Genomic DNA, 13,528 nt, shown 5'->3' on the forward strand with positions numbered 1-13,528 from the left:
CAACTTGCCTATTGCAGACCACTCACATTCCTCCTTTCCACGCCTGCACCTGGACAAGTCTTCCCTTCACATCAGTGGTACAACTTGCCTATTGCAGACCACTCACGTTACTCCGTTCCATGCCTGCACCTGGACAAGCCTTCCCTTTACATCAGTGGTACAACTTGCCAATTGCAGACCACTCACGTTATCCGGATACATGCCTGCGCTAGGACAAGTCTTCTCTACATATCCGTGGTGAAACTTACCAGCTGTAGACCTTTCTTGTTTCCTTGTGATATGGCTACTACTCTGTATGGTACCTATTAGCTGGACTAAAGTTTACATGTGCCTCTGTATTGTAGCTGCAAGTCGCTGACTCTTCTACTATATTGTTGATTGGTCTTTGCCTAACGTTATCCAGTTATCAAGTACTGGCCTGCTATATGCTACCTGCGTGCTAAGGCACTTGGACTCTTTCCTCATTTTATCCTGTTTATTAAACTGCTGTACCATCATAGCTCCACGATGCCAAGACTCAGCATTTATACTATTGACATTCCTTTCCTCTATTTTATTGTATGGTTCCACTGATTCACCACACTACCCAGAGGTCCGCACCTCTGGTAAGTGTAGCTACATCTGGTGAATTCTGGGTAAAACTCCTAGTGCCCATGACAGTATGTTTTTGGAGTGTGGGAGGAAACCGGAGCACCCGGAGGAAAGCCACGCAAACACGGGGAGAACATACAAACTATACACAGATAAGGCCTTGGTCAGGAATTGAACTCATGACCCCAGTGCTGTGAGGCAGAAGTGCTAACCACTGAGCCACCGTGCTGCCCATAAGATTCCTTGGGCTCCTATTTTGCCTCTTGCTCATTTGCTTAAATATCTGAGTATAGATCAAATTTGAATGAGAGAAAGGATTGGTGAGGATTACAGAATTGTAGAATGCATCCAGTTGTCATCTTATGAATGAATCTTGACCCATCACTTGCAGGGAAAATAGGATAATAAAAACATTCTGAAAATGAACATTATTGAGTATGACTCTTTTTTTTAGCTCTGTGAGTTCAAAATAGAATAATAAACAGAATGAGAAAGGAAGGTGAAAAGGAAGTATGGCAGAAGGGTAAATGATGTAGGAGTTTATATTGAACTATAATAGAGATATTATTTTCAGGTGAGCATTAGTGGTATTCACAGATTACCAGGCACTATAATGAGGTAATATATTACTGAGTATGGAGTAGAGGTGTGAAGGTCATTGCCCCTTCCAATGTGCATGGTTACAGAAACACTGTTAATATAGTGTCATCACAGTTCTTTTCTAACTCATAACTCCTTAACCTAGATGAGCACAACCCACAGTATATAGTATATGTACAAGCCCAGGAGGCAACAGGTTTACAGTAATTACATTGATTTGTTTTATCCAATACCACGTAGGTGATTTGTAATATACATATTTAGAATAATAATTTCAAAACACAATTTCTGCAAAGTTATTCAGGTACATGAATGTGTTTCCATTCAGATTGTACTTATTATGCACAGCTGCCAAGTATATAATGTTACAGTAAATAATATGTAAATAAAACACAAAGTACAGATTTTAAGTGAAATATTTTATTAAACTTCAAACTAAGAGCAATAATTGGATTTATCTGTATTTGGAGATAAGAACACCGGAGACAGCAGCGATGAACTTGTCCCAGGCAGCATGGGCTGTTGCATCAAACTCAGCTGGGAAGTGAGAAGCCAGAACAACCAGGATGCAGTGAGACAGCAGCTGTAAGAGACATTTATGTCAGTCATTATTGTTTATTTCAAATATCAGCCTTCAAGAAAACATTAATATACAATTATATCTGAGTGTTATCAAATTCTTTTTTATTTAAAACACATTGTTTACTAAAATAAAACAATATGTAGTATGTAATATTTCTTTAATAAATTCATAAAAGTATGTTTAAACATATTTGCATGAATTCCTATTAGAGTAATTGAAGAACATTTATTAATACTGTGTCTCACCTTGAAGTTTCCTGGGTCCACTCTCAGGTTGTATGCATGCAGGTCACTCAGCTTGGACAGGGCTCCATCTAAGTTGTCCAGATGCTTAGCAGCATCTCCAAGGGCAGCAAGGACCTTACCTCCATGAGCCTGGAGATCAGCAGATCCGTGGCTCACATCAAAGTGGCTGAAGTAAGTCTTGGTCTGAGGGAAACTCAGAAATAACCTAAAATCAAAAGTCAACATTTAATATAAAAATATGGATTTAATATCAGTTTGCTCAAAATGACGAATTACAGACAAATTGTTAATACTTGTATGCCATAATTCCACCAGTGAATAAGTATATTGGCATCTCCCTCTGTTCTTCATTTTCTATCAAACATTACACAGGTTTCAAAACAATATAATATTGATTAATTTTAGTATATTACCCACAATATGAAAATAAAAACAATATCTAAAGCAGTTTTTATTCATTTGACCATTATACTAAATATAAATCTATGTTATATAAAGCATACATTTTCAGGTTGTCTTCTTTTTTTTACCTTTCCAAAGCTTCAGCACCGAGAGTGTTTACTTTCCCGGAAACTTTGCCCCAAATGCCCACAATTGCAGCCTTCTCAGCATCAGAGAACGTCATCTTTCTAGCGTGTGAATCTGAGATGAAGACTTGAAGAGTTTGATTGTTTCCTGGTTCTTGGTCACTCACATTTTATAGATGATGGGTCAGAAAACAGTTCTATCACTATTGGTCAGTTCTGAGTTACACCCAAACAGAAGTGCTGTGATGATCTCGCCTAGAAAAGTGCTGCCTATGTACAATTATTTTAAAAGTCAGCTACATGACATTGTAGTACAACATATATGCAGATGTTCTATGGACTTTAGATTATGAAGTCATATATCTTTTCTATCTATTAAAAACATAATAATAATATAAGGACAATTATGATCATCTCTCCTGGAAAAGTGCTGCCAATGTGCAATTGTTTTAAGGGTTACCTACATAAGAATGCATGTCAGAGTGGATATGCATATATTCTGTGAAGTGTAAATTAGGAGGATGAATACTTTTTCTAACATTATAAAATTGTATGATTAGTTGTATGGACAATTTTTGCTTCCCAAGAAATCTAGTGTACCCCATACAAACAACGATAATTCGGTCATCTTTTCTACCGTCCAATATATCTCTGCACATATTTTTTATTTTTGTCAGTCAGACCTGTGCAAAAACTAGTGAAGTACAATGCTATCCATAGATACATAGCATATCCAGTTTATAGCTACTTTACTCAGCTTAGTAGTTGGGAGCGATGGTGGGGCAGATGGAGGTAGGTAGCGATGCTCATATATGCAGTACAGCATGTTGTAGGAGCTCCAATACAGTCCCTATCCAGGTCATTAGGGATTGGAAAACACCATTTTTCATTTAGAACACTTATTAAAACTTAAGAAACAAAATCCCACGCTCCCTTCTGGTGATAGAACTCATAATATTGCCCCCTAAATCTGGCTCAGTACATGATTCCAACATTATAGTCAGAGACATGGTGTCAGGCGCCGTCCCCGTGGCTGCACTCCTACACAGGGACGGGCGCCTGCTTCCTTCCTGTCACTCGCGTCTGGTTGCTCAGCAACCAGACACACTTCCTCCTCCGGGCGGGCAACGGGGCACTACACTGAGTCCCGACGGCGGTGTTTCACGTCACCACCGCGGCCAGTAATCAGGCTCTGCGCTCCTATATATTCTAGCCTCTGGCACCATACTGGTGCCAGAGTATTGGGTCCCCTGCTCCTGCGCTTCCTTGTACCTTTCAGTTATAGTGTTTCCTGTGTATGACCTGGCTTGTTTCTGACCTATCACTCTTACTCCCTTGGCTAATCCTGATACCTGTGTTTTGACCTGGCTTGTTGACTTTGCTTTCGGATTTCCCTTCAGTACCGCTGCTGCCTGTGTGTTTTGACCTGGATTGCCTAACTTCTCTTCCATCTCGCTTCACTGATTACTCCCTCTAAGGGTCGCGACCTGCTTGCCTCCCGCGGCTAAGCCCAAACTCCCTTGCGGTGGTCCCTGGTGCAGACCTGGGGCACGTTAGACTCCGCACCTCTTTGTGGAGTAGTGCTAAAATCAGAAAGCAACATCTCAGCCATCCAAGTACGTGACACATAGAAAAAAAGTGAATATGTTGCCTATAGCAACCAATCAGGTTCTAGCTTTCATTTATTTAGTACATTCTACAAATTGACAGCTAGAAACTGATTGGTTGCTATAGGCAACATCTCCACTTTTTCAAACCCGCAGTTTAGTAAATATACCCCATAATATCAATTGGACTAGCGGTTACTTTTGGCTCCTCACTGTTGTTTTCTCATAATATAGCTTAGGTGTTAAAACATGCAATTTCTTCCTTTGGAATATTTCTAAAATAATAAGTTAAGAAATAAGTTACAACAATACACTTAATCAAAGAAAGAGACACCTATCTGTAATAACGTATCAGCAGGCATTTTAAACAATGTTACAAGCTAGAACAAATAAACCTGCACCCAAGTAATACATAAGGGGGGAATAAGAAATCAATTAGCCTTTATATGCTGCAAAAAGTATTTATTTAGTGGCTGACTGAAGGACATGTCTGCTGAACTGAGAATCTCCGGATTATAAAACATCAAGGTGATATTGACTTAAGGAGGTATTGAAGCATGTCCACTCTGCTCCTTTCCACAACTCTGTCACAGAAACTTGAGTCTTCCTTGCCCAAGAGGCAGATAGTGCTCGTGTTGAATAGGCATTAAGTACTTCAGGTACTGGCTGTACAATAATATTTCTGATCCATCTGGACATTGCTTGTTTAAAAGCAGCATATCCTTTCTGATTAACTGCATGTATCACAAACAGTTCTTCTGTTCTTCTGAACTCCTGTGTTCTAGAGCCTGATTCATTAAGGAAAGTTAAGCAAAAGTAAGTAAGTAAGGCAAAACCATGTTGCATTGGAGGGGAAGGTAAATTAGTTTATTTTTTTGCACATAAGGAATATACTGGGTTTTTTTTCATGTAGCACACAAATACTTAATAGCTTATTTGTACACTGAAATTTAAAGTTGATCTAGAACAGTGATGGGCAAACTACGGCCCATGGGCTAGATCCGGCCCACTTAGAGGTTCTATTCGGCCCGCCAATATTTTAAAAATTTCATTAAAATATGCATAAAATTATTAGGGCCGACCCTGTGTGTCAGAACCTCTATTTTATGCCTTCCCAGCTATTTCCTCCATTACACTTCATCCTCCTTCCTAAAAGGACAATTCGTATGTCAATCACTCAAACACCTGCCCGCCCCCTAATGGCTGAAAGTCATGTGAGAAGAGATGGGCTGGGCCATATACTAAGGCGGATTTCGATAGGCTGCTGTGTTGTCAGTTAGTGGCTCACCAGAAAGACGGATCTGCAACAACCTGCTGAAATAAGTGCTGTGTCTGTACGATCGGTGCACTTATAGAGGTAACACTGCTATATAACACCCTCCTGTCCCATTCGAAAAATTTGTATTATATATTTCGATATTTGAGTTTTTTAATAAATTATATTGGCCCGCCTAAAGTTTTTCTTTTTTATTTGGCCCGCACCTGAAAAAGTTTCCCCATCACTGATCTAGGACATACCCTACCCCAACTATAAATCTGCCATCACATTTTAAATTTTCCTCCCCCTCCAATGCAAAATGGTTTTGCCTTACTTACTTTTACTTAACTTTCCTTATTGAGTCAGGCCCCTAGTCAAAAATATAGAAATGACTCTGACCAAATCTAGTGAATGCAGTTTCTTTACTTTCTCATCTTTAGCTTGTGGAAAGAAAGCTGGTAGCACTGCGACTTGATTGATGTGGAATGTAGATACTACTCTTGTTAGAAGGTCAGGATTGGTTCTCAACCCAACTCTATCTGAATACAAATTCAAGAATGGTACCTTGCATCATAATTCTTGTAACTCCCAAATTCTCCTGGTAGAATTGACTACCACAAGAAATAAAAAATTTAAAGTCACTACTCTCAAATAGTTGCCTCATATGCCCCTCCTGACTTGATTTAGAATCAGCCCATCTCACACTTCCCAACTTGATACCCCTGTGGGCAGGGCTGGATTAAGGGAATGGAGGCCCCTGGGCTAAGGGGGCCTCCATTCCCCCGTGAGGGCCCCCCCCTCCGTGATCGGAGCTGCACGCGCCCCACCCCCCCACCCCCCCCGGCACTTACCTCCTGCCCCGGCGCGCTGTACTCTCTTTACTGAGGAGATCTTGTGAGAGTGAGACTCACAAGATCTCCTCAGTAAGGAGACTAAAGCGCGCCGGAGAAGGACTGCAGTGAAAGTGCTCAGCAGCACTGATCGCGCCGGGGGCGCCCCCGCCCCCGACCGATCAATACTGCTGCTGAGCACTTTCAAGGGCCCCCTGGATGCCATAGGCCCCTGGGCTGTAGCCCAGTTAGCCCTATGGTTAATCCGGCCCTGCCTGTGGGGCCTATCTCCTCCACAACAACCCACTACCACCAAACTACTACCCACTGTCAAACTCATTATCCGGCTCTGGGACCTACACTCCATAAGCTGAAAATCACTACTCCTATATCTCCCTTGACCCCCATCTGGCACAACCCACTGTTTTCCCCTGGGTTCACCGCTGCTAGGTACCATAGGTGGGCTGAGGCAGACCATAAATTCCCCAGATGGGGCCAATGGCTGTCCTCACTGAACTCCAGCAAACATTTCCTTCCCAGACTTTCAGTCCTTTTGAGTATTTCCAAATCTGTCACTATCTAGGGTCCCTCCCCTTTACACCTCCTTCAAAACTCACCCCATTCTAAAACCTCTGTAGATAACACCCCCTAGACAATGGCATGATCTCTCAACTCTATGGCATCCTTCTCGACTCTGCCCTGCCCTCTCCAAGACTCCGAGAGATCGAATGGGAAAGGGATCTTGGACCCCCCAGGTGAGGAGGCCTGGGATGACATGAGACTGGGGATAGCTAAAAGCTCTATTTCCCCTAAAATAAATAAAACCTCATATAAAATCTACTACCGTTGGTACTATAGCACAACGAAACTTAACATAATGTTTCCCTCCTCCTCTCCTGATTGTTGGAGGTGGTGTGGCCACAGGGGCACAATGCTTCATGTTTGGTGGACATGTCCGGTTATTGTTCCCTATTGGGACAAAATTTACCGTCTCTTGAACAGCTTCCTTGAAGCCCCGGTTCCCAAGGGCCCATGGATATTTCTCTTATGTTATCCCCCAAGTTATTGATAAATTCTCAAAAAAAATTGGTAGAGTACATCTTGGAGGCCACCAAGACTCCCTTGGCCTTGAATTGAAAGAATACTTACCCTCACCCCCCCCCCCCTCCCTGCCTTCCGTCCTGCACCACACTGTTGCTGCCATGGAGGAGATAACCTACTACCTCCATGATAGAGTTTATGTTTTTAATCACGTTTTGTGCACCCTGGCTATTTGCGGAACAACAACCTTCCACACATCTCATGGCTGATCCCCAGTCCTGCCCGGAGCCCCATGTGCATTGATACCACCCCCTCCAATAGACTTACTCCCAAGCATCTTCCAGTACTCTCACACTACCTAATCCTAAGAACACCCATAAGGTTCTTTTGTGGTCCCCCCCCTTACCTTCACCTACCCTTACCCCCCATGTTCTGGTACTATTCCACCCTCCTTATTCCTTTTTTTGCTTAATGTTATACTGCTGTAAAATATTTATATTCATAAAATTGGTCCAACCAGTTGATGCCCGTTATGACGACTTCTGAACCCCATTATCCACACTTTTTTATATTGAGTTCAGTTGCTATGATGTTTACCAAGTGTGATCAGTATCCTTCACCTTTCTATATACTCATGCCACTGTTGTCTGGTTTGTATTCTTGACCATGTAAAATAAGAGTTATAAAAACAAAAAAAAAAATTTAAGTCATCCATTTCATCAGTTCAAAGGGTCATCTATAGGCATATTGAGAACTAAATTGAGGTCCCATGGAAACACAAATGGTCTGACTAAAGGATGGATCCTCTTTACTGCTAGGAAAAAAATATATAATCACTTCTTCCAAAGTTTATTTAGTATAAAGCAGGGCACAGAGTGCCGACACTAGAACTTGTAGATCTAACGTGTGTGGAAAAGTCAGTGAAGTTGAATTAACTTTAGACTGACACAAAGACAGAAATATTTTCCATATTCTGTAGTTGTCAGGCGCCGTCCTGCTGCCTCTTCGGGACAGTCACCTGCACTTCCTCCTTGTGCATCTGGTTGCCAGGCAACCACACGCAGAATTCCGTCCACCCGGTGCGGCCATCGGCGCATGCGCGTCCCGTTGCTAGGCAATGGGACGCTACTCGAGACTCCCGGCGGCAGCTGAGGAGAGCACTGCCGCCCCTGCACACCCATTGGCTCCTAAGCCTTTATAAGGAGCTTCCTGTGTGCACCCCAGTGCCAGAGTATCAGGTCCTCTTACCTGCCTCCAGTGTTCCAGTTTCTTGTATATTTGCTTATATTGACACTTCTGCCTGCTTGTGACCCTTTGACCCGGACCATTTGACTACCCCTTTGGATCTCCCTGTTGTACCGCGCTTCCTGAACGTTACCGACCCGGTTTGTCTCACCATCCCTCTGAATACTCCTTGCATACCTCCCCTATCAGCACAGTTACCCACCCGGTTGTCCGACCACTCTTCTCGTGCCTCGCTATCCGACTTGTGGAAGGACCGCGACATGCGTGTCTCCTGCGGCGGAGTCCAAACCTCCTTGTGGTGGTCCCTGGTGAACACCAGGGGCACGTAGGATTCCACCAAGTAGTGCCAAGAATAGCAGGTACGCAACACTTAATTGTGACAGTAGTGTATAATGGAATAATTCTTTTTTAAAGCTTGCTTACAAAGTCTGAGACCCCTTTATACATTTCCTACTCAATCTCCAAGCCATTAAAGCTAGGTAATTTTACATTTTGATGTAAAACTAAACCTTGATTTAGTAAATCTGCCAACAGAGTAGAAGTCATGGCAATTCTCTGATCATTTCCCATAATGTTGGAAACCAAGGACGCCCTAGGAAAAATGGAAAAATAGCTATTACTTCTGCTTTTCCTTTATTGACTTTCCTCAGGACGCAAAAAATGAGAGGAAATTGAGGGAAGTTGTATTCCAATTGGAGCATCCACGGAAGTGCTAGAGCGTCTACTCCTACTGTTCCTGGAACACTGTTTTGAGACAAGAATCTGGGTACTTTGGCATTGTGACTTGTTGCCATTATATCTATTACTGGGAACATGTTTATTATTATCTGGAATATTTCCTGATTTAGGCTACACTCTCCTGCATGTAATTGTGTGGGGCTAGAGGTAACTGGCCAGTTTGTTCTGCTTGCCTGCTACATGTAACACTGAAATAGCTTTTAAAATCTTTTCTGCCCAAAGCCTAATTATTGTAATCTCTGCGATTTATTTGCAATTTCTTCTCTTTCTGTGACCATGCACCTTGTGCTATTTTTTCTTTAAAGTGGGCTCATAATCCTTTCACACTGGAATCTGTTGTGAGTATGGTCCTGAAAGTTACATTCCTCTTGTCACTAATTTCGGTCTTCTCCACCAGATGAGGGATTTGTGGGTGGTGCCTGACAATTTTATGGTTTGATCCAATGAGAACTTTCGGTGATCCCTCTTCCTCAAGAGCTCTAGTTTGCTATCTCTCATGTGGCAACTTGCCCATAGGAGCACTGGTATTGCTGAAGTAACCGCAGTCCTTTCCTTATCATTATATGATAATGAGCCATTGTTTTGTCAGATGTAGACTTTTGGCACATATATCTTCTGACAACAATATTCTGTTTCATAGTATGTCTATTTGGACTCGCGGAAATTTAATCTGTTGTATTGGAACCAGATGACTCCTTTTCTTGTTCATTATCAGTTCATGCTGTTGCAAAAAATCTTATTACCTGGGTAGTTTTGAGGCTGACTCTTCGCTCTAACTCAACAAAATAAATACATGAGAAAAGGTCTGATAATGATATATCTGATATCACCACATTTGCCTTGATATTGACGGTAAACCACTCTTTTGAAGTTTAGAGAGTTTGGACAATGAATTCATGATTTTTTGAAAGACAGAGTAGCAATTTATGACAATGATGATTAATTTAAAACCAGTAAAAGAAAACCAGCCTTAAGTGCATTTATCCCTATTCCTACCAGCTCACTCTGGTCTAGGGTACATGCCAGAGCCAATTAAGCTGTATATTGGTCCATTATAAGACTTACACCCAACCTCCGAAACATTTTCCTGAAGGCTAAAGATGGAGAGGTTGTAATGTCTAGATGAGCATGATGCTAATTCTCAAGGACATGACTAAAATCCAATTAAGTCTTTACACCATCACCCCCATGCACTAAAGACTTATGCTTATTTTTGTAAGACCTCTAAACCCATAGTGTTGCATGTCCATAGCCCGATCATTTCACCTGATATTGCAGAGGCAATAAGATACATCTGTTGTGTTATGCATTACTTTCCTAAAGAGGTGCAGGTGGGGGATCTTCGCTTCCTATCTGAATGGATTGATAGGTGTTAAATCAATTAATGCACAGTGCAAGTTATTTATATAGCAGTAAAGAACAACGTGGCCTATTAGTGCTACATTCATTAATACCATTAAAAATTTAAAAAGTGCTTTTATCTATATGCGACTATTACTTCCTACCTTTATCATTATCCTTTTCACCATTCCTTGTTGTCTTACGCTATTGGGTTCAGGAAACTCATGTTAGGTTGTTGCAAGTAGGAGATATGAGGCAGTTGTGAAGTAAACAATAGATTTATTGAAGTAGTTCAATATGTATAGACAATCAATGCAGATAATCACAAAAGCCATTTACGAGCTTTGTAGATATGAAAACAGGCAAGGCAATATGATATAATCTGACACAATGATGACAATGCTGTAGGCTACTGACAGGATAGTAAACCAAGGAAGGCCACTGGCACAAATAGTAAATAACATGGTATAGATAAGTCACTGACACAGATGGTGAATGGTGCAGTGTGGCATAAAACACTTGACACAGATGATGAATGGTGCAGTAAGCTGGTATGCAAGTAAGACAGTGATAATGGAGTCTGTTGTTTAACAGCTGAGTCCAACCATTAGGGTTCAATATGCACAGTACTACACAAGATAGCGGTCACTCTTGAGACAGGCCCAAAGTCCTTCAGTGTAAAACAGATGAGTCCAGACACTGCTAGTATGCACACAGTATAGTGAAGGTAAGAATATCTGTAGCATGCTGCACAGAAGGAGTAGTCCATACCCAAACCAAGTAATACAATTCAGAAATCATTGATATTCAAAGTAATAGTCAAAGATATCCAAAGCCAGTAGTCAAGCCAGAAGTCACCGATATCCAAAACCAAGCCAAGCTTGGCTTTGGACACAGATTTCCATAGCCAATGTCAAAGCTAGAACCCACAGGATGGTAAGAAAGTTATAGGACCAAGAAACTTGTATAGAACACACCATCACCAGCAATTTTTGGCTGAACAGGTGTGGACCTTTGTCTGAGAGACCACTAATAAGGTAAAAGAGAGGACATTCCTCCAATCAGTGTCGGACTGGGGTTTGAAGGGCCCACAGGGGGAATACAATGGTAGAAGCCCACCAGAGGGCATGTGGCCAGCCACTAGAGAGGTGTAACCAAACCACTAGAGGGGGCGTGGCAAGCCCATGAAGGACAGCTAGCACCATAGTGTACAGGGAAACAATATAAAAGAGAGATCTTATACAATACCACATAAATTAATAAATAAAACAGTTTAAAAATGTATAAAACATTTGATATTTGCAATTACTAGTTATTGTTGTTACTAGTGTCCATATGGCACAAATGGTGATTTGTGACATAAAAGGAATGTGATAAACTGTCCAGATATTGTGTTGATATGCCCACTGTCCAATGGATATCCATGTTTGATATGGTATTACACCTGAAAAACAGTGATTGCTCACACCTGTATTCTGCTTCTCCCTCGATCTTCCTCAATGGGATGATGTGCATGTAAGAGAGGAGATAAAATGGAAGCCACTTGTGGTGCAGTACGTTTTTCACTTTTTATTATTTAAAAGAATAACAAAAGTTCACTCACATTTTGATAATAAAAACAGTCCTCAAAGGGTTCTTTTCACCTGCCCATCCGACACGGGTCTCTCCTTAGTGTCTGTGTTTGTTAATAGCAGTAAGTGGTATAGCCGCGGAGAAGACATCAGAGGGCGTGGTATGGTGTGTGTCTCTTTCCAATTATTCCCCACATGCTTCGCCACATCAAGTGACTTCATCAGGGAGTGAATCTATTGTCCTACTATCATTCTTTATATAGTCGCTGTGGCCAATCATAGTCTGTTATATCCTGTGCATTTTGAATGGATCGTCCCTCGTGCAATATACATCATTGATACAGTGTATCAGATGTTTTCAATAAAATTGATAGAATGAATCTTTATAAACATGTTAAAAATGAATGTTATATAGGGAGCACAGTCTTCTTCCAGCACACATCCACAAAACCATCTGGTCACCAGTGACAGGGGTGCACGGAGTATTGTCGGAGGGGGGGTTTCTCCCCGCCGACCCAAAAAAAAAACAAAGTGTCCTATACAGCAGCCGCGGCGCTGTCTAAGAAGCGTCTGCGGTGGTGCTGTATACAATACGTCGCGTCGCGGCTGCTGTATAGGACAGTGGCCACTTAGCGCAGGGGGCGGGTTTCTAGAGACTCAGAAACCCCCCCTGTGTGCGCCACTGAGTGAGATCTCAGTGAATTCTCAGCCATTGTACAACATTATCATTGGCATTAGCCCATGAGAAAATACTCCAACAGTATCATCTTTCTCATAATGAGCTCCAATTTTCTCTCCTAGGTTACTAACAGTTGTTTTATATGCCATTATTATTATTCATATATTATAAGCCTTTCTGCAGGAGTAGGACAAACCTCCTCCATTGGTGAGAAATTACATAATTATACAAGGTATCCAGTTGTCATCTCATGAAGGAACTGATCTATATTGTGGACAATGAAGCTGAGAGTGAGCTGTTCCTTCTCTATGTTCAATGTCTAGAGCTTGGGACTACTAATTATGTTATTTAGGCATAACAGTATTACATTATTTCCCATTATATTTTCTTACATTCTGTACTGTATGTAAATCTTACGTATGTATCTTGGAATGTAGATTATGATAAGTTAGGCAGTTTTATTCCAAAAGACCCAGAGACCTTCTGACTGGATACACTGAACCCATTTCCTAGCTGCAAATAACTCACTATCCCTCAATAAGCAAATTGAAAACATATAAATAACTAACTAGCACCCGACAGAAACAGATACCTGTTGGATTCTCATTTAATTATTTTTAGGTATTCAGAAATACTTATCATATGTAATCAATCACATTAGTGACCACCCTG

The 13,528-nt window shown here is 41.4% G+C and overlaps 1 protein-coding gene across 1 annotated transcript; it reads right to left on the reverse strand.

The window, feature by feature from the left end:
- Nucleotides 1-1,645: 1,645 nt before the first annotated feature.
- On the reverse strand, nt 1,646-2,644 carry LOC142098711 (hemoglobin subunit alpha-5-like). The gene is made up of 3 exons (XM_075181527.1): nt 2,550-2,644; nt 2,020-2,224; nt 1,646-1,774 (listed from the first exon to the last, which is right to left on the reverse strand). Exons 1-3 carry the CDS (start codon nt 2,642-2,644, stop codon nt 1,646-1,648), a joined length of 429 nt encoding a protein of 142 aa, XP_075037628.1.
- Nucleotides 2,645-13,528: the final 10,884 nt, after the last annotated feature.

The sequence above is a fragment of the Mixophyes fleayi genome, chromosome 7, assembly GCF_038048845.1.
Source record: "Mixophyes fleayi isolate aMixFle1 chromosome 7, aMixFle1.hap1, whole genome shotgun sequence".
Lineage (NCBI taxonomy): Eukaryota > Metazoa > Chordata > Amphibia > Anura > Limnodynastidae > Mixophyes > Mixophyes fleayi.